The 26,179-nt window shown below is 40.9% G+C and overlaps 1 protein-coding gene across 3 annotated transcripts in view; it reads left to right on the forward strand.

The window, feature by feature from the left end:
• Positions 1-1,040: 1,040 nt before the first annotated feature.
• UGGT2 (UDP-glucose glycoprotein glucosyltransferase 2) overlaps positions 1,041-26,179 on the forward strand; it is a 99,414-nt gene continuing 74,275 nt past the window's right edge. For 2 of the 3 annotated variants that reach the window (XM_068420445.1, XM_068420463.1), the window contains exons 1-7: positions 1,041-1,238; positions 2,669-2,751; positions 14,716-14,846; positions 15,988-16,100; positions 20,413-20,587; positions 22,301-22,397; positions 23,469-23,550. In XM_068420445.1, the coding sequence (XP_068276546.1) occupies positions 1,090-1,238; positions 2,669-2,751; positions 14,716-14,846; positions 15,988-16,100; positions 20,413-20,587; positions 22,301-22,397; positions 23,469-23,550 (830 nt within the window). In that variant the 5' untranslated portion in view covers positions 1,041-1,089. The remainder of the gene's footprint in view (positions 1,239-2,668; positions 2,752-14,715; positions 14,847-15,987; positions 16,101-20,412; positions 20,588-22,300; positions 22,398-23,468; positions 23,551-26,179) is intronic. The other variant, XM_068420455.1, reaches the window with a different exon arrangement.

The raw sequence follows: 26,179 nt of genomic DNA on the forward strand, positions 1-26,179 counted from the left end.
CTCCAATAAACAACTACTCTGAGCTGCTCTGCATTCACGTCCCACGATACTGCTCCAGAAGCACCCACAACCAGACTCTTTTAGTTTTGCTATACTGCTGGGGAAAAACTAAGGAAGTGTAGCAGCTATGTTGAAGAAATGGAATTAACTACTGACATTTCAAAAACAGACAAAAAAAGAAATTAAGAGACCACAAGCCTGAAAATTGTAAGGTAAGTTAGGTAGAAGGTGGAGATGCAGTTCCAGTGAAGCTCCTGTTTATTGAGGAAAAAAATTGTGTAGGTAGGAAACAGAACACATCTCAAAATAAAAATCGGTTTGGAAAACTTTCACTTTGAGGGAGGAAAAAATTAAGTACTTCCCCCTTCCAGCAACCACTATAAATGAATATATATATATTCTGTATGAAGCTGCTGACACTTAGTAAGATCTTATCTACTATTTTTAGCCTGGTGAAGGCTGAGGGAGAACAACCGTTTACGAGTGAGCACAAGGAGAGGCCCTGGGAGGTTTGGGCAGCGGCAGGGAAGGCAGCTGCTGTCCTGGCTCCGGGAACACACCGCCCTGTCCCGCTGCGACCCCCAGCGCCCACCTAACGGAGCACACCACTCAGCGGCGACGGCAGAGCCCCACAGCTGGAAACGTAAAGACACCTCACGCAACACTCACGCTTATAAAGCGACCCGAGAATTAAGAAAATAACAGGAACGCGCCGCCGCCAGCAGAGTGACTGCCCGCCCCCCGCACGGCCCTGACAAGGCGCCGCCCAAGGCAGGCGGCGCTAACTACGCCTGCGTGGGGGCACGAGCCGTGCTGCCCCCTTACCACACAGCGACCCGCCCGCGCTCCGCCCCCAGCGCCGCGTGTCAGCGCGGGCCTGGATAGCCCCGCTATTTATTCGGCGTCAGCCCCTGATTGGTCTCTGGGCTGACCAATAGCCCAGTCGCGAGGGCGTAGCACAGCCAGTAGGAGCAAGGCAGAGGCTCTGTGGGCGGGGGTGCGCACGCGAGGCTGAGGGGGCTGCGGGAGCCGTGGGAGCCGTGTGGGGTGGCGGTACCTCTGAGCGCCCCTCACCGCCCCTTGCTCCTCATGGCGGGCAGGCCGCTGCTGCCTGCCCTCGTCCTTGCCCTCCTGTGTGCCCAGCCGTGCCCCTGCGGCAGGGCTCCAGCCTCCTCCCAGGTCGTGACGGCCCGGCTGGCGGCGAAGTGGCCGGCGACCCCGCTGCTGCTGGAGGCGAGGTGCGTGCAGCCTCCTCCTTCCCCTGCCGCCCTCCTCGGCTGCCGCGCGGGGCCGTTAGGCCGGGGAAGGGGAGCAGCAGCGGCGCTGCCTCCCCCGGCTGTCTCCGGGGGGCGGGGGCGCCTCGCTGAGGGGGCAGGAGGAGGGGAGGGCTCCCTTCTTCTCTCCGCAGCGCGGGCTGAGAGGGAAGGTGGGCTGTCAGGAAGGGACAGCTGCGTTTCTCTCCTCTCTTCCTCTATCAGAGGGTGTGTTAAAGTGCTCCTTTGGCATAAGGCTAAACTGTTTTCTCCCTTTGTAAAATGTTGTGGGTAGTGCTGACAGGCTTTCCTGCGTTTTAAGTGTGCTCTTTAAATTGCTTGGTATTTAACCTACTGAGATGTTCTGCGGGTTAGGTTGAGGAGATGCAATGGGCCAATCTACCCAGTCCCTCCCTTCCACTGAGTAACAGTGTCTCTTTATCTGTCACTCCAATTAGTTTACTTCACTCATTAATTAAATAATTATGTATAAAGATATTAGTGAAGATTTGAAGCTGTAGTAGTAGAACATGTTTTTTTTTAAAAAAAAAAAAGTATTGTGAATTTGTAATCATAATTTCAAAATAAGAAGTGAAAATGTTTTCCAGTCTTATGTGTTTGTCGCTCCCCTGCCAGTTTAGTTTAAGTCTTTGTTTTGTTTTTAAACTTTTTTGCTGCAGTTTGGAGAACTCCCATGAAAGGGAGAATTGCAAGCCTCTAATCAAAGGAGTGGCAAACTTCCAAAGTAAAGATTAGAAAACAATACACTCATGCTAGCAAGTAGCTCCTTTTGGCAGACAGAAGGGGGGGAAGAAAAGGCAACTAATGTTCCCTTAGGAAAAACCACAAAGCTAAAAAGTGTTACCAGTAAATGGAAGAATGGTATTTAGAATAAAGCAAACCATGCCTTTTATGCTTTGTAAGGATTAACCCATCTCTGAAAGTGTTCTAGAGATTGGAGACGTCCACTGCATAGCAAAGTAGACTTTGTCATTGATAAAAGCACGTAATTTAATTAAAAACTATAACCTGGCAGAGTGTGTGTTCTTATTTGTTTATTTAGCCACTATTAAATAAAATTTGTGTGCTGAGTTGATTTTATTTATAACTGTATATTGGAATACGTGTGGAAAAATAAAGTGAAAAATTGTGTTTCTTTCTGTATCAGAGAATAGTCTGCTTGCTTTACAGCTCTGATTGTTGAGTTCAGATTGGTAGTATTTTGTTCAAAATTTCTTCTAAACAAAATATACCACTGTTCAGTGTTTTATGCTACAGAGATGTTACATGGTCATTGAATACTTAACGCTTGGTTGTTGCTGGGTTTTTGTTATTTTAAACAACTGAAGATTTTTACTGTGGTACATCTTTGGACAAAGTCAACCTATGGACAATTTGTTTTTATTTTTAAACAGTGAATTTATTGCGGAAGATGGTAATGAGAAGTTTTGGCAGTTCTTGGAAACTGTACGAGAATTAACAGTTTATAAGCAAGGAGGTAAGTTAAAGAGCATGCTAGTTTTAGTGTATTATCTTGCACTGTGCTTGACTTTTAAACATCGGGCTAACACATTAACTAGTTCTCGTAAGGTAAAGCCTAACTCTTCCGCTGTTGCTTACTAGGTAGTTTTCTTTCAGAAAGTTGTCGCATATTTTCCCCGAGAGCTCTAGCTGTAGAGGAGTTCTGAAAGCAAGGAAGATGAGGTGGACTGAACTGTTACAACATCAAACAGAAGTGTAAAGATTAAAAATCCCTACCTTCTTACATGACTCAGCAAGAGCTTATAGGATATTCAGGCTTCATGTTTTGTGTTAGATGGAAGTTTGTAGGGGAGAGAATCCCACAAATAACTAAAATGTGAATGCTAGCTAAAGGAAAAAATGGAAAGAAAGACTAAAAAAGATTTAATACTTATAGATGGCATAGAAACTGTTTTCTAGCAGCAACACTGGTGTTCTAGAATAAATGTTTATCCCTGTCAAAATAGGATTAAAAAACATTGCATGATTAGGTAGAAGAATATTAAGTTGTTTGGAGAGAAGAACAAAGCATAAAATCCAGTAAATGAAGCATAAAAGTGAGCCACCCCAGAACATACCTTGGAGAGCAGTTTATTAGAAATTACCATGGTCATGGTCAATGAAAAATGTGGGAACCTACCAGGCTTTACAACAGGTTGGTCACTGTTAGACCTACTTGGTAGGTCAATAGATGAACAAGGTGAAAAAAGCTTCAAAACAAAGTGAGGCTATTTTGTTTTGCTCTCTACTTTAGATTAGTACAGCTCTTTAGGCATGAGTGTGAGGACCTAACAGTACCACTAGGAGAGACTTCACGTAAATTGGTGTCCTGGTTTGGCCTAAACCAGGCCGATTTTCCTTTCGGTGATTTTTGCTTTCAGCTAAGTCTCCTCTAAGTAACTGCACTTTCTGAAACTAACTGCATGTTTTTGCAGACAGTGTCTGCTTCCAGGACTGATAACGCTCGAAGTTTGTAGTTATCACTGAGGCACCGGTAGGGATGTTGTGCAGAAAGGCTCTTGCTGTACTTGTTCTTGAGAGAAACCAAGGTCACTGCTGAATTCCTCACTGCTTACGAGTGAAGAGCCGAAGGGGGGTCGCAGCTGCAGGGGGGAGCGGACAAGGCAGGTGACCCAAAATTGACCAACGAGGGTATTCCATCCCACACACGTCATTCTCAGTATAAAGCAGGGGGATCACGAGGGTCTCGCTCTCTTTCTGCTATGGCCGGTGTCCAAGGAGGACTCCGTCTGTTTTCCTGCTGCCCCCGATCCCGATCCGTGCATCCCTGAATCCAGCTCTCGACCATCGCTAGGCCCAGGCTGGGCCTTCCCGGAGCCTGCCCTGCAGTGCCGGTGGTGACGTGGCTGACTTCAGGGGAGCTCAATCTTGGTTTTGTGTATATATATGTATATATTTGATTATTTCTATTATTATTATTATACTTTTTTTTCATTATTATAGTTTATTAAAACTGTTTTAATTTTCCAACCCAGAAGTCTCTCTCCCTTTTCCCTTTCCCTCTGGGGGGAGGGGGGGGGATAACAGAGGGCATCTGCCACAGGTTTAATAGCCAGCCCAGCTTTAAACCGTGACAATTGGATGTTAGGTTAATAGTCAGAAGCTAACAAATTGTAGAAAGATCATGCAGGAAATGACAGTGAGATGACGGAAATGAATCCTTGTTATGTGAAAAACGCTGTATATGGGAGGGAGAACTTAAAGAAACAACATGCTTCAACAATTGTGACTGACTGAATACAAGTCAAAAAGAGATTGTGCTGTCATGTGGATAGGTCAGTGAGAAGAGTGCTCAGCAATGCCCAAAGCAGACGATAGACTTAAAAAATTACTAGGAAAGGAACAGGGAGCCACATGGTAAACAACACTGCTGCTTATGATTCCATGATGCACTTTTGTGTTGAGTAAAGCATGATGTTCTACTTTACTGTCTCCCTGTATTTTCTTCTTAATTTCCTTAGAAAAGATATAGTAGAAGCAGAACATGTACAAAGAACTGTGATTATAGTTGTGGGATATCAACTGGAGAGGTAAAAGAAAAACCCAAAAATTACTCTGAGATGATGAAAACTGGGGATGGTGTGAGGTCAGAACAAAAAACCCTGTATCGTGGTTTTTTATCAGCCACTACTTGCTTGGACCAACTTTCCAAGGAATTTGAAGCTTTAGTGTTATTATTGGTGAAACAGATGTCTGTTGAAATTAGCTGTTACCAGCTTCACCTGGATAAACTCCGAGCATACATAAATTACCAGTAGGATGATCTGCATGGCCTATCTTGCCAATGAAGTATTAGATGCTGGTAGCGGGGAATCTTCAGAATGTGCTAAAATATTACTTTAATTAAGCATATTAAGCAATTGATGTGTGTATTTATCATTACAGCAAACAAACTCCTGTGTTTATAGTACAGGAAAATTTGAAGTTCTAGCACCAAGTGGTTTTCCTAAAAGTCAGTTCATAGTTGGGGTAGTATTATACAAGGAAACCAATGCTCTTTATGAACAGCATGAGAAGGAAGATTCAGTTTTAGAGGAAAAGATGGTGGTTATTTAATGACAAAATCACATCAATATTGATTCTTCCAACTTAAAAGCATCTTACTGAAGTCAACATACTAAGTATGAAATAGAAGTATTACGAGCATCACATATATTCAGCAATAGTTAAGCCACTTTCAGTAGGGAAGTCTGCATTAGACATCTACAATAAAATCAGCTAGAGCAAAGAATACTGGAGTGGCACAGCTACTGAGAGGTGTGTAATAGTATACCTCTGAGGAGAAGTTGGTTCTCTGGGTGGTGTGGAATGGGCTCCATCTTAGCTGTTGCATGTCAAGACACATTGATGTAGAGGGATGTTCATGATGTGTTAAGGGTGAAGTAATCATAACTACTTGAGCAAATTAAAGGATCTGGCTTAAAAAGGATTGGTTGGGGTGACTGACTTTTCAGTTCTGCTCTGGATGATATCAAGAGTAGATAGGATGGATAACTGGGAAATAAAAGCATTGTTTTTAAATAGAAATATTTTCATAGAAGGTAAAGAATTACTAGATTTGAAGCTGAAAAACTGGGTTTATAGGTGAATTGGATGATAGATTTGTATCCCAACCTACTGTTGAGTATTGCAGAAGAGTCATGAAGTATTAAAGCTAAAAGGCAACTTAAAAAATCAAATATGGTGGCTTTTTTTTTTCTTTTAAATCAGCCCTTGGATGATTTCCAATCCGTTGCTTATCAGTTCCCAAAACTTGTTGTTTTAAATTTAGAATAATCAAATCAACATATATTAACTTGCTCATTTATAAATATTCACCCTTAGCAAATTAAGTATAGTAATGGTCTGTTTAGCTGTGATATATGTAGCAATTTAATGGATTTGCTAGGAACAATGTACATGGAATTTGGTAAAGCATTTAGTCTGGTGATGTATTTGGTTGCTTTAATATTTTCTTTAATATGAACTCAAATCAACTTGGACATCATTGAGATTATACACTATGAAAAACATGAAAAAGTTAATGATGGGATACACTATATTAAATGAAAGTGAGGTCTTCACTTCAGGTAGCACCAACAACATTGTGTATGTCTATTTAATACGCAACATACTTGCCAGGCTTGTGGGAGATTTGGAAATGCAGGTGATGCTATTTTGTGCTGCATGTATGTTATAAAGAAATCAAAGCTGCAAAAATTTAATATCAAAAACAGCAGTTACAAAACACTGAAGACTGCACTTAAAACTTGCTGCTGCTTTTATATCTCAAAAGGTTAATTTAGGAACACAGAGTGAAAGTAAGTAGCCAGTTCCCTGCTGACTAATTATAGCTTGAGTGTTACTGTCTTCCCAAGTGGTTCAGTTTATGTATTGAATTTTCAGCAACACAGAATCACAGAATGTTAGGTATTGGAAGGGACCTCGAAAGATCATCTAGTCCAATCCCCCTGCCGGAGCAGGATTACCTAGATCATATCACACAGGAACGCGTCCAGGCGGGTTTTGAATGTCTCCAGAGAAGGAGACTCCACAACCTCTCTGGGCAGCCTGTTCCAGTGTTCGGTCACCCTCACCGTAAAGAAGTTTTTCCTCATATTTATGTGGAACCTCCTGTGTTCCAGCTTGCACCCATTGCCCCTTGTCCTGTCAAGGGATGTCACTGAGGAGAGCCTGGCTCCATCCTCATGACACTTGCCCTTTCCATATTTATAAACATTAATGAGGTCACCCCTCAGTCTCCTCTTCTCTAAGCTAAAGAGACCCAGCTCCCTCAGCCTCTCCTCATAAGGGAGATGTTCCACTCCCTTAATCATCTTTGTGGCTCTGCGCTGGACTCTCTCTAGCAGTTCCCTGTCCTTCTTGAACTGAGGGTCCCAGAACCGGACACAATATTCCAGATGCAGCCTCACCAGGGCAGAGTAGAAGGGGAGGAGAACCTCTCTTGACCTGCTAACCACACCCCTTCTAATACCCCCCGGGATGCCATTGGCCTTCTTGGCCACAAGGGCACACTGCTGGCTCATGGTCATCCTGCTGTCCACTAGGACACCCAGGTCCCTTTCCCCTACGCTGGTCTCCAACAGGTCTGCCCCCAACTTGTACTGGTACATGGGGTTGTTCTTGCCCAGATGCAGGACTCTACACTTGCCCTTGTTATATTTCATTAAGTTTCTCCCCGCCCAACTCTCCAGCCTGTCCAGGTCTCTCTGAATGGCTGCGCAGCCTTCCGGCATCTCAGCCACTCCTCCCAGTTTTGTGTCATCAGCGAACTTGCTGACAGCGCACTCTAATCCCTCATCCAAGTCATTAATGAATATATTGACTAGAACTGGTCCCAGAACCGACCCTTGCAGGACTCCGCTAGACACAGACCTCCAACTGGACTTTGTCCCATTGATCACCACTCTCTGGCTTCTTTCCTTCAGCCAGTTCACAATCCACCTCACTACCCGATCATCCAGACCACACTTCCTCAGTTTAGCTGCAAGGATGCTGTGGGAGACCGTGTCAACCGCTTTACTGAAATCGAGATAGACCACATCCACAGTTTTACCATCATCTATCCACTGGGTTACGTCCTCATAAAAGGCTATCAAGTTGGTTGAGCATGACTTCCCCTTGGTGAAGCCATGCTGAGTGCCCCTAATGATCCCCCTATCCTTGATGTGCCTAGAGACAGCACCAAGGACAAGTTGTTCCATCACCTTTCCGGGGATGGAGGTGAGACTGACCGGTCTATAGTTCCCCGGGTCCTCCTTCTTGCCCTTTTTGAAAACTGGAGTGACATTCGCTTTCCTCCAGTCCTCAGGCACCTCTCCCGTTGCCCACGACTTAGCAAAGATGATGGAGAGTGGCCTAGCAATGACTTCCGCCAGCTCGCTCAGCACCCGATGGGATCGGATGCATCCCATCAGGGCCCATGGATTTATGGACGTCCAGGTTGCTTAATTGGTCCCTGACCCAGCCCTCATCAACCAAGACAGATTCCTCCTCTATCCTGACTTCTTCTGAGGCCTCAGGGGTCCGGGGCTCCTCAGGACAGCCTCCAGCAGTATAGACAGAGGCAAAGAAGGCATTCAGTAACTCCGCCTTCTTTTTATCCTCTGTCTCCAGGGCCCCCACCTCATTCATCAGTGGGCCTACATTGCCTCTAGTGTTGGCTTTACCTGCAATGTATTTGAAGAAGCCCTTTCTGCTGTCCTTGACCTCTCTTGCAAGGTTTAATTCCAAGGAGGCCTTAGCTTTCCTAGTTGCCTCCCTACATCCTCTGACAACAGACTTCTATTCCTCCTAAGTGGCCAGCCCCACCTTCCATGATCTGTACACCCTCTTCTTCCACTTGAGTTTGCCCAGCAGTTCCCTGTTTAACCATGCAGGTCTCCTGGTACCCTTCCTTGACTTCCTACCTGTTGGGATGCTCTGATCTTGAGCTCGGAAGAAGCAGTCCTTGAATGCTAACCAACTATCTTGGGCCCCCTTACCTTCTAGTACCCTGTCCCATGGGATTTCCCCTAGCAATTGCTTGAAAAGGCCAAAGTTGGCCCTCCTGAAGTCCAGGGTTGCGATTCTGCTAGCTATTCTGTTCCTGCCACATGAGATCCTGAACTCTACCATCTCATGGTCGCTACAACCAAGGCTGCCCTCAACCTTCACCTCTTCAACCAGACCCTCCTTGTTAGTAAGGATAAGATCCAGCAGCGCTCCTCTCCTAGTTGGCTCATCCACCATTTGCATCAGAAAGTTATCATCAATGCACTGGAGGAACCTCCTGGACTGAGGATGGCTGGCTGAGTAGGCCTCCCAGCAAATATCAGGGTAGTTGAAATCCCCCACAAGAACCAGGCCCTGTAATTGCGAGACTGCTCTCAGCTGCCTGTAGAAGGCCTCATCACCCTCCTCACCCTGATCCGGTGGCCTGTAATAGACACCCACAACAGTATCACCCCTGCCAGCCTGCCCCTTAATTCGCACCCACAAACTCTCAACTCGCTCCTGATCCGCCCCTGGACAGAACTCAATACATTCTAGCTGCTCACTCACATAAAGAGCAACTCCACCACCTCTCCTTAGCGGCCTGTCTTTCCTGAACAGGACATAGCCATCCATGACCACATTCCAGTCATGCGAGGCGTCCCACCAAGTCTCTGTAATTGCCACTAGATCATAGCCCCCCGACCGAACACGGATTTCCAACTCCTCCTGTTTATTCCCCATGCTGCGTGCATTGGTGTACAGGCATTTCAGGGAGCGAGCTGAGCACACCGATTTCACCCCAGGGGGATGGGGGGCCTCCTGGTCTACCTCAACACTAGAGCGTTGCCCCAGTGGTGCAAGCCCAGCTACTACCCCATCCCCCTTCGAATCTAGTCTAAAGCTCTCCGAATGAGCCCTGCTAATTCCTGTCCCAGAACCCTTTTGCCCCTACGACATAAACCTTTCCCATGTATTACCGTCACGCCTGGTGTCTTATAAAACCAGCCATTATCAAAGAACCCAAAGCCCTGCCTGTAGCACCAGTCTCGTAGCCAGGCATTAATAGAGAGAATCCTACTATTCCAAACAACGTCATCACCTGAAAATGGCAGGAGGGAGGAGAAAACAACTTGTGCTCCAGACTCTTTCACCAACCGCCCTAGGGCCTTGTAGTCTTTCTTCATCCCCCTCAGACTATGGGATGCAGCTTCTTCCCCACCTGTCTGGAAGATCAGCAGGGGGTAGTAGTCTGTGGCCTTCACCAGGTTGGGGAGTTGCCTGGTGATATCCCTGATTTGGGCTCCAGGCAGGCTGCAGACCTCCCTGTGATGGGGGTCAGCTCTGCGTATTGGGCCCTCAGATCCCTTTAGAAAGGAGTCTCCAACCACTAAAACTCTTCTCTTCTTCCTTGTGGAGGAGGTAGCTATACGCCTGTCAGGTTTTTCTGACTGTGGTGGGACCTCTGATATAGGTTGCCTCTCCACCACATCCCCATTGGACCGGCTGTATTCCACTAGGGCTTCATATCTATTGCTCAGAGGCACCTGTGGAGGCAAAGTAGGCAAGGAGGGCACTCGCCTTTTGCCACAGCCATAGGCTTGCCTCCACTCACTCCTCTCCTCTAGGTTATTGTTTTCCACCTGAGAGGGGCAGAGTACAGTTGTCCCTCGATCCTGGGAGCTCTCCAGCAGGTGCTCCCATTTTTGTTGCAGGGAGGGCAGAGCCTGGCTCCACCAGTCTATCTCCATTTCAGCCTCCCGAATGCTCCTAAGCCTTTCTACTTCAGCTTGAAGCCTTTCAACCTGGCTTTGCAGCTGTGCTGCTCGGCCGAGCAGATCATCTACCTGCTCACAGCGCACACAGCCCCCTGACACCACAGAGACGCTGTAGCATTCCCTGCAGCCTGCGACCTGCACCATTGTCTCCTTCTGTGGAAACTCTGTCTGGGTTCCCACATCCATTTTGATCTTCTTCCGCCGGGTAGATACCATTGTTCTTTCACTGAGCTGGGAAATACCTGTTGGTGACACCCCTGGTTCACAGCTCCTTGGCAGCTTCCTCGCCTTGTGCACTGGGAGGGAGTCAGTGCCCTCCCCAACGAGCTGCAAACAACTGCAGCCTCTCCTGCCCTGGGACACACCCAGTCACTGCTGACTCACCCAGGCACTGCTGAGTCTCCCTCTCCCTTCTGGACAGGGACTACTCCCTGCCCTCCAGCAGGCTCTTTATCACCCGATCAATCAATCAATCACCCAATCAACAGGGGGTGGTGCGTTTAAATCGCTTAAATCACGCACGGTGCCTCTGGCTATGCCCCCTCCTCTCCTGATTCGTTGCCGGGAACCTCTGGGTCTGGGGTGGGGGGGAAGCAGCTCGGGGCTGAAGCAACCTCTTAAATATATATTTTTAAAAAACCCCACACAAAGATATTAATAGGGAAACTATTTTCTTTGAAAAAAATGTAACAGTATATTGCATATAAACAACAATAATGCAAATTATTTGTTGTGTTCTAGAAGACCACACATTATTCACAATTAAATTAGATAAGTATTTTTTAATGTATGTATCAACCTTAAAGATTCAGGAGGCATCAGTTTCACAGCATGGCACTTCTATAATAATCATGCAATAAAAAAAGTATTCCCTCTCTGTTGGCATCTTGTTTGAATGTCATAGGGATTTGACTGGCCAGTGACTGCTTGAACTGCTGTTACCTGGGGTCTCTAATTCTCTAGCTGATCTATAGATACAGATATACACATCTATGCAGTTGGAACACTCCCCATATTCCCATCCCTTAAAATAATGATCCCAGCACCCTGTTCTCTTCTGACTATTTACATCCCTTATGTTTACTCTCCCTACCTCCTGTGCTTCAGTACTTTGAATTCTCCTGTGGACCACCGGCAAATATTCAGGTTAATTTTGTGCTGCATGTGCATTGGATCTGTGGAGCTGTGATATAGACCTTTACTTTCCTTTTGTGACCGTCGTGATCATCTCTGTTTAATTATTTTTAATCTGCCTATAAGATACTGCTGTAGATTGTGGATAGTAAATGTCGATGTTTAAATATGAGTCTGCTCAGCTAGCTGTTCAGTCCTTGTTGTAGTCAATCTCATCAATTTGGCTACAGAATTGAGAGAGCTATTCAGCTGACAAATTTAGGCATCTTTAGAGTGAGCTACATAGCTTTTCGGGTTTTGTTGGCTGCTAGGCTGTGTCTCTCTTGGCTAGAATGGAAGTTAACAGATATGTAGCTCATACACATGCATTCAAATGTCTGAAAACTGGAGCTGTATCCTATTCATGTTGTGTCATTTATTTATTTTTAAATCAACTTTGTTAATGAATTTAGTGGTAATATGCTATCAGGAAGCATTTTATGACCAGAAACATCTGTTTCTCCATGGTTCCCTGTAACATCCTAAGAAATTTATTATGACTTCTACTATTTGGCATAGAGTGAAGTGTTAAAATGTGCCTGGAGGGCAAGTAGTTATTAAGTTTCAAGGAGCAAATACTATGTGAAAAAAATTTGCAAAACTGAAACCATAGTTCTGTATGTAATAAACTTTAAAAAAATGTTTTTGCGTTAGGTGGATCATATAGCATTTGATGTGGATTAATTTATCTTCTAGTCTGAATGAAGCCAGCAGTGTTAATATAAGTTGAAGTAGTCGGAGTGGATGCATGATTTGATAAATGTAACCTTGTCAATATATTATACAATTATTTTTGAAGGCACATGACAAATTAGCTTTTTTTTTTACTTATTAAAATCATCATCTTAATCATATTCCAGAGAACAAATGTCAGCTGTTTTATATACAGCAGTGAAAGCACAGCTGGAATTTGTGCCAAAGAATTTAAAGACTTGTGGTAAAAATATTTTATTGAGGAAGCATGTTTAGAATTGTATATTTAATAACTCTTCATTGTGTTCAATAAGATGTTGTTTGTTGAGTGGAGAGGCAGAGATTTCAGATCAAATTTTTAGTTTTGTGGAGATAATTTGAAGAAAATTTGAAAGACGTTTCAACCTGGAAGTATTTGCGACTTCCAGATTTTTTACATTCACTGCTTCGAACATGTGAAACCAAGTTTATCTCACGTGAGTTTTGCCAGGGCTATGTGTAGGTTTAGAAAACACAGAAGAGATGGGTTTTTCGTCCATTTAATTTAATTTAATGTTAGACAGTAATGATCATACACAATTCATGGGAAGGCAGCTTTCTGGAAATGCAGATTGTAGTGAATTACAGCAAACTCAGCCTTTCTAAATAATGAGTTTTAAGGAGGAGGAGAAGGCAGAAAGGAGATCCTAGAAGCTTTAAGAACAAAAGAAAGTTAGGGATTGTAAAGAGGAAAGTGAGAGGATAGGAAGTTCTTAGTTATGAAAGCTGTATACAGAACTGCTGGGAGCAGTTAATGGATATTTCCAAAAGTATGGCCTGCAGGGCTGTTGTATGTGGTCTAATGTTTTGCTAGAACCTAGGCCATGGTGTGGGAATGGCATTTTGATTGCTGGACTCGTCATTTGATACGAGTACTTCTGAGATTTACTGCAACTGAGGCAAGTAAAATCTGGCAAGTTAAATCATGTGAGATGATTTTCACACTGTGTAAAAATTTGGTGCCACTTTGGACTGCTAAAGGGGTTTCCTACCGGGATGATCATTCCACTTTCACAGCAAGAGCACCTTTAAAATAAGGTGTTGACCTAAGAACACAGATAAATTCAAGCTGAACAGCTAGAATGTTTCCTCCCCACAACTCACTTTCCCTTTGCTGCAAATTTTCACTATTATAGGAGAATATTTGAAGTACACATGAAAAAGATCTTGAATCACTGCAGTTTCCAGGTAGTATCTATCAGTGTAAGTGAAATACATGCTGACTATGTAGATATATTTTTTGAGGGGCCATAAGTCGGCAATTCTGGACTACTTCATGCATGTTTCAGTTGTTCCTCCTGTGGAAGAGCAACCTCTGGGACAGGGATGGTGCACAATGCTTGGTATGGTCACAGCTTTGGTTCTCTGACTCTAATTTGTTTGTGTTGAAGAATATCATATGGTACAATGTATACAGCCTGATGTAAAATTTTGGTGAGCGTTATTCCTTAGACAGATACAGGTCCTTTTCACATCTTGATAAAACAATATTATAACCTCTTTCTAACTAGGCTGTTTTGCCTCACAATCCAAGGACAGTGTGAGAATATTCACTTGAATATGCCTCTATAAGAAGAAAAGAAGGTTAATTATTTCCAGCCAATGTTCTTTATTATCACTTCGGTCATTCCCAGACACCATCCACTTTCCTTCTTGTTTGGAGTCCTAAGTTTGGTCTTGAGAAGCAATATATACAGGGAGGAGGGAAGCCATTTCACATGTTGCATCCATTCTCATACTCTTGTTTATCATGTATCTTTAAGGAAGAAATAGGATATGTGAGAGTAGCCCAAAGAATGTAACCTTTAGAAGATTTTCATTTATGTAAGTTGCATGGTTGGAGTGCTCCAAGACTAAACATGAGGAAATTATTTGTAAAGTAATGCTGGTTGAAAGTAAGTGACCTTCAAAATTTGCACTAAAAGGCTAGCATAAGCTTGACAAATAGAAATAAATGAATAAGCTCTAGTCAAGACTTTCCGTATGTGTCTGCAGAGAGACATTATTGTCTTGAGTGGATTTTTATATCGCTGAAAATGATTTAGACGTTAACTAGTGCTATTGCATTCACTTTTGTTGTATTTATGTTGCATTAGGCCTTTACAATTGGTAGTAAAGGGAACAATTATCAGTGGACAACATCCAAGACTTTTGAACTGCCAAGCAGCGCTAACATAATATTTGTCTATTATGTAGCTCAGGTAGATATGCCACATCATTTATGGCTAAATACTAAAAGTTTGTTGTTTTTTTTTCTTCAACAGATTCAGAGCATTCCTATTACAATTTAATCTTGAAGAAAGCTGGACAATTTTTATCCAATTTGCAAATCAATCTATTGAAGTTTGCACTTTCCATACGGGCATATTCTCCTACTGTTCAGATGTTTCAGCAGGTGACTATACTATCTGATATATTTGTTACATGATTTTATGTGGTATTTTGCCTGCAGAGTAAAGAATGTTCATTATTACAGTTCAGTAAAATATATGCTGACATTATTTGGAATCAAACATGATCCATTTATAAAGGTGATGCTTTATAAGCTGGTTGTATTGACAGGAGCAAATGTTCATGTTTAATTGTATGGATAGCATTGTTTTCAGGGTAGAATTTTTTGAATTGTTCATTTCTAAAACTCAGGTTGTTGGGGTTTTTTTGCATTGCTTTAAATAATTCTATGGGAATTCAGTCCCAAAGTAGGAAACATCCTGTAGCTTCAAGTCATTTATATTTGTTATTTAGTGGACTTCTCATCTCTCTCATTATTTTAGTATTTGAAAAGTTGAAAGATAGAATAGTCAAATACCTGCTTTGTTAATGAAAAAGTGGGAGGACATAAATTCACTGTGCCTCTAGCCTAAAACAGCTCCTCCTCCTTTTAGCAATGCCACCTTCAAGATAAAGTGAGAAATCCATGCTTCTGAAAGGTAATAAGCTATAATAAAGTTAGGTTTTCTTGCAAGTGTTCTCTGGAGGAATATAATAATCTCAGACTCATATCTTTTCATTTTTATCTTTCAGCTTGTGAATCCAGAGTCATTGACATACAGTCATATTATTCCCACTTGACATGGGAATAGCTGAATAGAGTTAAAAAAAAAAAAAAAGGCAGGGGGGTGGGAAGGAGAGATAACCAAAAATTGATATTAGTTGTTTGAGATTTATTGGTTAGCAGTCTAATCTTTGTACATTAACATGATTGCTGATAGCAACTAAAATTAAAAATATCTCAAGAGTACAGGCTGTGATTTCAGCTTGTGGAGGAGATTTCTCAGCCCTGTTTTTACAGAACATAAATGGACTTGCATTTTCTGAAGTATGACTGCATTTGATAGACTGCATCTCACAAAGGTTATAAGGTCTTAATCTTCTAATATTTTCCATTACTTTTTTCACATGTACCCAATTTTGAATAGGCTTAATTAGAAACACAACTCAATGGCAGCTGTTGAGTTATTTTAATCAAAGGGATGTGAGTTTAAGTTGAAGTGCAATCAAAGCATTCTGGTTGAGTATAATTGTTGAAATATTAGATTGCAGCTGATGAACCTCCACCAGAAGGCTGCAATGCATTTGTGGTTATCCATGAGAAGCACACCTGTAAGACTAATGAAATAAAAAAGCTGCTGAAGAAGGCTACTAAGAGGTAAATGTAATGATCTGTTTTAAGAGGAAAAATAGATAACTGAAGAGGAAAATGTATTATTGCATATATACTTGTAGTATTTTGAAATTTTATGTTCTACTTACTTGTTACTGCCAAGCCCATAAATCCCTGTTTACTGGATATTTAAAGACATACCCATTTAAAGAATACATTATTTTAAGAGTTACTTTTGGTTTTGAAATATTTTAAACACTTACTGTTATGAGAATTCATCAATTATGAAACCAAGTAGGGTTTTAAAATAAAATTATAGAGCTTTGCTCCTCTGACCACATGGATACTTTTGTATTTCTTCCTTCTTTTGGTATGTGATAGTCAAGTTTAAGTTACAGTGTACTTTCTATACAAACTTACCATTTAATGCATCTGAGACAGTATTTCTGCGGACAAACCTTTCTATGTAGTCAGTGCTGCTGAATTTGAGGTTTTCTGGATTGTAAGGGCTTGGCACAGGAGTGGAAGAGGAGTCTACCTCAGATGACATAACCTTTCCTCACCTTGTGATAGACTTTGCACCTATCAAGCCTTTCTGCAGGCTTTGTCCTGTGGAAACTAGCATCAGCCCAGAATGAATTTTGGCTGTGAAGTAAAATATGTAGAACCTATCAAAATAACAAATAACAACAAAATAATGAAAGCAAAATATTTAATCTCTATTAAAAAAGAATTCATTTGAATTTTTTCAGTGCCTGTATGTAATGTTTGTTTGTTTTTCCTGCAATGGTCAAGGTCACCATAATATATGTTAGTGTCCATACCCTCAACCACTTAATGGAGATATGTAGAGCTGAAAGATGATTTAGTAGGGCATATTTCTTGGGTTTTGCTTTCTATCAAATATAAATTTGAAAAAAAAAAACCCTGAAAACCTATAAATTTTCTCTTTGGGATGGTTGCTTTTGAAAACTATTTTATGTTCTACACGTGTGATTTATGGTACTTTCTAAGTCCATCGCTACAATTACAACCTACTAAATCATTGTCTTTTACTTATTCAATAGCCAAGGTTTTTGCAAAAACACTTTACTGTCTAGTTTGCAATGTCCCATTTTTAACTATTACATTGTGCCTAGCAAATGTCTTTTACTTTCTTACATAAATTTTTGTACTATATTTTGGCTTTTAAAATTATACTGAATTCTTCTGGTTGTATATTAAGGCATCATGAGACTTTAACATTTTATCACAATGTCTGAATATACTCTTCTTCTAAAGCTGTTAACTGGATTCAGCACATTCTCCTTTCTGGAGATACTATCCCCATGTTCACAAGATACTGGAAAATCACGATACTAAACAGTAGAATCCTGAAATATTCCAAATTGAAAGAATTAGACTTCTAGAAATCACTAACTTTAAGAACTCGCAACAAAACTGAAGTTCTTTCTATTAAATTGTTCTAGTGTTTTGGACAGTTTTGTGTGTACCAGTCATGTTACAACCTTCAGAGCTGCAGGGACAAAATCCTGATAAATTTCCTCTCCTTCTCCCCACCCCAAAAGTAGTTGTGTCACTCAAATATTTAGAGTTCCTGGAGCTAGACTTTGAGAAAAACATGTTCACCTTCAGGTTATTGTTTCCACTATTATTTCCAGTCATACTGTGGGTAGCAGGTGCTTTTCACTTGTGCTGGAGACATTTAGCCTAGGTGATACAGATAGGGCTGTGCTCCTGTTCTTTCTTTTCTATATGATGAACAAATGATATGTGGGACAGTGTGCCATCTCACTGTTGGTTCCTCTAAACCAGTCATTCTTTTTCTCTCTAGCTGTTATGAAAAGAGATCTTTTTGTTTTATTGATTCCTTTTTTTATTTTGAACTATTTTCCTTTGTGTTTCATTTTCTCTTTCTGTCTTCTGTCTGTCATGACTCTTCCACGTAAGCCAGGCCAACTTAAGCTAGGCTTTCAGCTGTGTCTTAAGTTCCCCATATTGGATGAGGACACTAGAAATCTTCTGTTTTTAGGGATGATGGTTTCAAATCTCACTGGAAGAGAAAGAAGAGGCTGCAGCATTATTTTGTGCAGATGCATTAGCTCAACCTGAGATCCAGGAAGTCTCAGGCACTTTGGTCTCAGGAGAACCAAAATATTCTCTCTGTCAAGATTAAGGTTTTGTTTCATGCAGTCTTTTATGCAGCAGCTACTGTGATTTGGTCTGTTGCACTTTCAGCCATGTTACAACAGCCTGTGTGGCTCTAATTGGAATTATTTTGTGTGGAGGTGCAAAGGGCAGCTCAAGGGCTCTGGATGTGTCAAAGGAAGATCTTCAGTGGCTAAGTGGTTGGGATTGCTTATCTTGCTAACTGTTCACAACACAACACTAAGGCTTCTGGGGCTGTTGCTGCCAAGAGCAGGAGCATTGATGGGAGCACATTTTGCTCAAAACAACCAATGCCTTAGAAGGTTTGTCAGTATGTACGTCTGCTGTCTTCTGTTCATCACATTCCTTCTGCATCCTGTCTTGGCAACTATCTAGGCAAGCATATAGTTGCCTGTACTACCCTAGTAACTGGTTAGCAAGTGCTGAACTCCACATCCATGTATTTTTTCTTTTTTTGTCTGCCCAAGTGCTGTTCCTTTCCTTTCAGGCAGCCTTCTCATGAGAATCTCTTATGGCAGGAAATTAATTAGCTTTCAGCTCTAAGAGCAAAAGAATCAATTCTTTCTCACTACTGTTCAGTGTTGAAGAGAAACAGAGAAAGGAGGCTTATCTTGGATTTACAAGGGCTGAATACTTTAATTCTTCAGTCCGAGGTCATTATGGTAGCCCTATGCAATGTTATTTCACTGCAGCACTTAATTTTTTAGTGAAGCATGTTCATTATAGTATAAAATGCTTCCTTTGAGACTGTTGGTCTTCAAGAAAGTCATGGCAGCACTTGGTACCCACCTTTTGAGAACAGGAGTCATTCTTCTGCTATACCTAGCTGACTAGGTAAGAAAAGAGAAGCTCCCTTGATTTAGGTTTTCGACTCTCTGTAAGTGACTGTGGCAGTTCTTGTCTCTCTGGATATGAGAAGGAAGTTGCACAAGTCACATCCCATATGCATGCTTTCCTTGGGGCAAATCTGGATCTGTTCTTGAACAGAGCTTACTCATTCAAGAGTTGTTTCAGACTCCCTGATAACACCTACTTTGTTTGCATTGTCCTGTGATGACAGTGGGAAAGCTTGCCTGATATTTCTGTGACACATGGCTGCATGCACCCAAGTTAATTCTCAAACCAGGCCCCTTCTTTTGTTCCCTGCCTTACAAATGTGGTCTTTGATTGCATACCTACCAAGCTTACATAGGATGTTTTATGTTAAGGCCCTGAATAACCTGATGCAAATTGGCCCTGCTTTGAGTGAGGGTTTGGAGCAGATGATCTCCAAAGGTCCTTTGCGGTGTAAATTATTCTGTGATTTTATATTGAAGATATACCGAAGCTTTGCATCACACGTGTGGCATTTGGAGTTCTGCTCACACCTTTCCAGTATGGCTTTTCGATGAGCACCTACTACATGCATTTCTGTAGTGCATGTTGGATTAGAGTTTCTGACCTTGTCTTGGAGAGGTTTGGAGGGAGTTTACTCGTCTTTCAAGTGTGACTATGCAAAGGCAACTTTGAAAAAGAAGTGGACTCATCAATGATTAGCACCTTGAGTATATTACTCAATCATATCCTCTGTTGCTTTTCCATCTTTCCCAGGTTTTATTCAAAAGATGTTTGCAGTCATCTAAGAAATCATTGCAGGTATAGAAAGTGTAACTTTTCTAGTCATGGCTTTCATTGAGGAGGGTAGGTAGGCAGTCAGAATTTGCAAAATTAGCTAAATTAACAGAGCTCGATGGTATTAAAGAAATATAACCCCAGTTAGTTTCCATGTGTGTTAGCAACTTTCTCAAACTTCACTGAATATCCCTCTGCTACTTTGTTACTCACTGATTGCTCTGTACATCTCTAATAGATGTAACCCATCATTTAAATGAAAAGCTTTGAGCTGTAACTGATTGTTGCACATAATCTCAAAGTGCTATGCTTTTCATTTGCTCTTTGTGTTGTGATATGGTAAAATATATTAAAATTATTTATAGTTTATGCTGATTTTTCAGTTTCTTAGAATTTAATTTGCAAATTTGATATTCTAAGTTAGTTTGTGAGTGTTCGTGATGATTTTAACATGGCTTATGTACTTTTAGCATATAAGCCCTTACTAGTTTTTTTCAATTATGAAGTAGAAAAACTGCCACTGTTTTAATTTCTTTTCTGCATATATAATATCACAATTACTTGTTTTTAAAATCAGACCCAGGCCGTATCTTTTTAAGGGAGATCATAAATTCCCAACCCTCAAAGAGGATGGCCCAGTGGTTGTTCTTTATGCAGAAATGGGTACGAAAGACTTTGTCAAATTCCACAAGATTTTATCTGAGAAGGCACAAAAGGAGGAAATTGTGTATGTTCTCCGGCATTATGTTCAGGTATGCAATTGAAATTATCATTGATTTAGTAAACTGTTAGTATTCTGTCTTTATTTTGCTTGCTTTTTGACAAAACACATTTTCTATGTTTATTTTTTGCATTTGCCTAAATCATGTGCAATATATATTCTAATTTTAAAACTTTCTAGGTGAAGTGATTCACCTAATACAAATTTGAAGCTGGGAAAGCATGATAATATTATCTAATCCTGCATGTGAGCACTGTTTGCATCACTGATTGATCTTGAAAAATCTCTTTTTTGGTTATATATCTTTTTTTTTTTCTGTACCTTGTGTGAAGATCTTGGGTGAATGTTGGTGCAGCAGACTGAACATATTAGTAACAAGAATTAGAAAAAAGGGAAGTAGAATAGAAAATCAAGCTGAAGAATAATTAATTATACCTGTAATTTTATATATTCTCAGTATAATCTCATAAATTCATTGCAGTACAGCAGCATGGGCTATCACAGTCAACATCATTGACCAGTTTTTCAATGCTTGCATTCCACAGTGTCAGTGTTTTAAACATAATGTTTCTGAATGCTTTTCTTAACTTTTCTCCCTGAAACAAAACAAGACAAATACCAGTATATGGAATTATATTGTCCCCAGCTTTGGTTATTGAAAGGCTTTTGTAATTTATATTCAAAGTACAGCTCTTTAAATAGTGTGGCTAATACAAGAATAATCTGATGGAGTGAGAGGTTGCTGTGATTTATGTAGACCAGGCATTTCAGGAAGATGAGATCCATAGTTTGCAGATGACTTTGAGTTTTTGCTCACAGTAATGAAACAAAGAATTTCAGGAAGCCAGTCTTAAATTCGAAGTTGTGGGGGGTATAGTTTTTACTGAACTTTATGTTCTTTTACGCACTTTTATTTCAATTAGATACCTACAGTCTCCTTGCTCTGACTGGCTTATGCACCGTGGTCCCCCCAAATGCATGTTTATTCCTTCCTGCACTTTTTCTCTCTTTCAGATTGCTCTTCCCTTTTCTTCCTTCCTCACAACCTCCATTTTTATTCTTTGGTTCCCACTAAGACAGATTCTCCCTCCTTTTTTACATTAAATGCCAGAAGAGGGAGCATTGAGAGCATAAGAGAGACAGTCTTTCTCCTGTCACTTTTTTTTTGCCAGTATCACCGAGACTGCTTAGAGAGTGCAGTCCTCTCTCTGCATGAAGGTTTGCTTAGAGGACCAACAGAGAAAACCCCCAGCCCTACTGGGTTTTCCATTGTGGGCTGGAGGGTTCTCAGTACAGAATGATTCTTAGAAATTGCAAGCTAAAGCTGAAAGGCTTTCAAGAAATTGCTGCTGTGCATGTGCAAATTGCATTTTGGAAATTTTTTAAAATGTGAATTGTAAGGCATCAATAATTGTATAGGGTGCTACCAGCTCTGCCTGTTCTAGACCTTCTTCTAACATTATGTGAAGGGACTACAATTTTGACACAACCTTCTTGTGGTCTGCAGGAGGTAAAGGAAGTCCTTACTTTCTGTTACACACCTTCTCAGTGGACTGTCAGTGTGCCTTACATGACTCTTATAATTTGTTTGGTGTAGTTTTGTACTTTGAATCATAAATTGAAAGATGAATTTAAGTTATAAATGTCATAATATTTTAAAGTTACAGTATTAGATATTGTTAATCTCCTATAAATACAGTTTAAGTTACATTTTTTTGTTCTGTTAAAATATATCATCAAACAGAAACCAAGTTCCAGAAAAATGTATTTATCTGGATATGGTGTAGAACTTGCAATAAAGAGCACAGAATATAAAGCAGTAGATGACACACAGGTTAAAGGTATGTGTTTCGGGGTTTTTTTTGTTGTTTATGGTATCTTACTGGAGATACTATTAAAATGTGTTATAATCATAAGTTATAAAGTCAGTAATGTTTTGAAGGTTATACTTAATTTCTTTTTGCAAAAGGAAGTCTCAGGTATTAGGAACTGAGACATCAAAATATATGTGAGCATTTGTAAACAGCTGTGCTTAGGATATAGTTCATTACCTAACCTCTAATTGTTGTTTTCTGTGACCCTTCAAAGTGTAACTCATTCTTCTTCCTTTCAATAAGTATGAGATTGTTTAACATTTGTTCTTCAATTAGAGATGTTTTTTGGCATCTCTAAAATGCTAATTACTACAGTATCTACACATTAGTGTTTCAGGAGTGAGGGTTTTTTTTCTGAATTTATGGGGAAATACTTTCACAATCTTCTGTAGGAAAGATGTGCTGTATCATAGAATTTGGTACCAGTGTGTGTTACTACATGTTGAAATGAGACATTTACCACAGAAAGTGGTAGCTATAGCATTCTGACACAGAGAAATTACTTTGCATGGACGTTTACAAGATATAAAGAAAGTTGGTTAACTCTCTTTGCTAAGACTAAGGTTTAATAGCCTTTGAGTCACGTCAAAAATAGTTTAATTTTTTTAAGGGAAGGAAAGTGATCTCTGACTTGTATCAAATACTAGTTGGAGATTCAAGCACTTTAAAGTCATCATGCTTTTCAGGCATAACTTTGGTAGTAGCTGGCTGATGAGAGTTATACCTTACCACTTAATCAAACTGAGAAATGGCTGTTTTGGGAAGTGAACTGTTTAACCATATCCATTTCATTTATATAAAAAAATGTAACCATTGGATGGATTGTATTTAAAAATTAATCTGAATGTTGCTAAGTTCTGTAAAGTGATTCATTCTGATGCCAAAATATGAGTGCATGAGTATAAATCTAATTGAAATTACATCTGGGAGTGACAACTTTCTGATTGTATGTTTCTGTTAACTGTTTTATAATTCATGAGAACATAATATATCAGTAACTTTCTTGGTTTATATTGTCTACATGTGCTATGTGTTCAGCAGCAAATGAGACAAAAGAAGAGGAAGATGATGAGGAGCGGGAGGAAAGTGATGTCCAAGGATTTCTCTTTGGCAAATTAAAGTGAGTTGATATAAGTTATATTCTGAATTTGTTTCTGGAACCTGAACCAAAAATAAAAAAAATTTCTGGAAGAAGTGAGATTTATGGTAGAAATTACTTTATTTGCCACTGGTGAAAATTCTGATTAATTTTTTTGTGTATGTCTTGTGAATGTAAAGATGCAACAGTTTATTCGGTTCATTTCAATTTATTGCTTTTAGCTTTCTAATTCTCTTAGAAAGTATACAGTAAACTGTTTTTGAAGTAAAAAAATTCCCTGTGGGCAACAGTCACAAGGACTTAGAACACCATGTTTTCGTATTTGTATCTACAGTAAATCGTTGCTGCTACTTCTGTTTTCGGATAATTAGAATCAAAATGTTGATTTTCAAAATGCAAGTAATAGCACAACAAATCCAAGCCCATGTGTGATAGATACATAAGGTGTTTTTAAGATGGATAGTCATTCATTTCTTAGAGTTAAGGAGTGATATTTCTTGCAAGATAGGCTTATTATAGATATCTTCTTATTTTGGAGTTTGTGAATTTGTGTTCTGTTCTAGCAGGAACTCTTATCTCCAAGTTAAGATTTTGTGCAAATTAACATAATTCATTCCCACATCATGATACTTATCCAGAGAAGGGTGGCTTTTTTTCAGTTGGCTTTATGTGTGTTTGATTTTGTGCCTGCATTGACCATAGTGTAAGTGAACAAGAGAAATGAGGGACCAAGCATCAATAATAGATCTTGGTTGTGGCTTGTAGCTAGGTCTTATTTGTCAGTAGTCTTTCATTCACAGAAGAACTGAAAGTCTGAACAGGAAAAAAAAAAATGTCATCAAGGTAAATTTGCAAAGAAGGCAGTAAAAACAGTAATTAAAGAGCTCAAAACTAGTTAAGAGTTTGCTACTTCATAGAGGGATTTCTAAGAGTAGAAATGTTTGTCATTTCTAGGTCTATGTTACAAGTAAGAAGAAAAGGAATTTTCTGTCTTTGCTTCCCTTTTCAGATGAGTATGCTTTCTTTGAAGAAAGTGGACTATATTTTAATTCCAGAACCACAGTCTTCATCAGTGATATTTTTCTTTTTCTATAAAGAACAACAGTTAATATCACAGAATCATAGAATAGTTTTAGTTGGAAAGGACCTTTAAGATCATGAAGTCCAGCCATTAACCTAACACTGCCAAGTCCAGCACTAAACCATGTCCCTAAGCACCACATCTACTCATCTTTTAAATACCTCCAGGGATGGTGACTCCATCACTTTCCTGGGCAGCCTCTTCCAATGCTTGATAACCCTTTTGGTGAAGAAATTTTTCCTGGTATCCAATATAAACCTCCCCTGGTGCAACTTGAGGCCATTTCCTCTCATCCTATCACTTGTTACCTGGGAGAAGAGGCCTACACCTGTCTTGCTACAACCTCCTTTCAGGTACTTGTAGGCAGCAATAAGGTCTCTCCTCAGCCTCCTTTTCTGCACACTAAACAACCCCAGTTCCCTCAGCTGCTCCTCAGAAGACTTGTTCTCTAGACCCTTCACCAGCTTTGTTGCCCTTCTTTGGACTCTCTCCAGCACCTCAGTGTCTTTCTTGCAGTGAGGGGCCCAAAATACTGAACACAGTATTTGAGGTGCAGCCTCACCAGTGCGTGCCAAGTACAGGGGGACAACCACTTCCCTAATCCTGCTGGCCACACTATTTCTGATACAAGCCAGGATGCTGTTGGCCTTCTTGGCCACCTGGGCGTACTGCTCGCTCGTATTCAGCTGGCCATTGGTCAACACCCCCAGGTCCTTTTCTGCTGGGCACCTTTCCAGCCACTCTTCCCCAAGTCTGTAGCAGTGCATGGGGTTGTTGTGCCCCAAGTGCAGGACCCGACACTTGGCCTTGTTGAACCTCATACAGTTGGCCTCGGCCCATCAATCCAGCCTGTCGAGATCCCTCTGCAGAGCCTTCCTACCCTCAAGCAGATCAACACTCCCACCCAACTCGGTGTCATCCGTGAACTTACTGAGGGTGCACTCAATCCCCTTGTCCAGATCACTGATAAAGATATTAAAGAGAACTGGCCCCAGTACCAAGCCCTGGGGAACACCACTTGTGACCGGCTGCTGACTGGATTTAACTCCATTTACCACAACTCTTTGGGCCTGGCCATCCAGACAGTTTTTTACCCAGCGAAGCGTACGCCCATCCGAGCCCTGACCAGATTGTTTCACCAGGAGAATGCTGTGGGAGACGGTGTCAAAGACTTTACTAAAGTCCAGGTGGACAACATCCACAGTCTTTCCTTCACCCAGTAAGCAGGTCATCTTGCCACAAAAGGAGATCGGGTTTGTCAAGCAGGACCTGCCTTTCATAAACCCATGCTGCGTGGGCCTGATTGGCTGGTTATCCTGTACGTGCCCCATGATGGCACTCAAGATGATCTGCTCCATAATCTTCCCTTGCACTGAGGTCAGACTGACAGGCCTGTAGTTCCCCGTATCCTTCTTACGGCCCTTCTTGTAGATATCATCCAACAGCTAAAAAATAACGAAGGAGAGATTCCTTGTGAAACGTATGAAATATTACAGAACTTAAAGTCTTAATGCTTTAGATGTCTGTTTTTTAGCTACTTTTTGTTTCTTGTTCAATACTTCTAGTAGA

Source organism: Nyctibius grandis, chromosome 2 (genome assembly GCF_013368605.1).
Source record: "Nyctibius grandis isolate bNycGra1 chromosome 2, bNycGra1.pri, whole genome shotgun sequence".
In the NCBI taxonomy this organism is placed as follows: domain Eukaryota; kingdom Metazoa; phylum Chordata; class Aves; order Nyctibiiformes; family Nyctibiidae; genus Nyctibius; species Nyctibius grandis.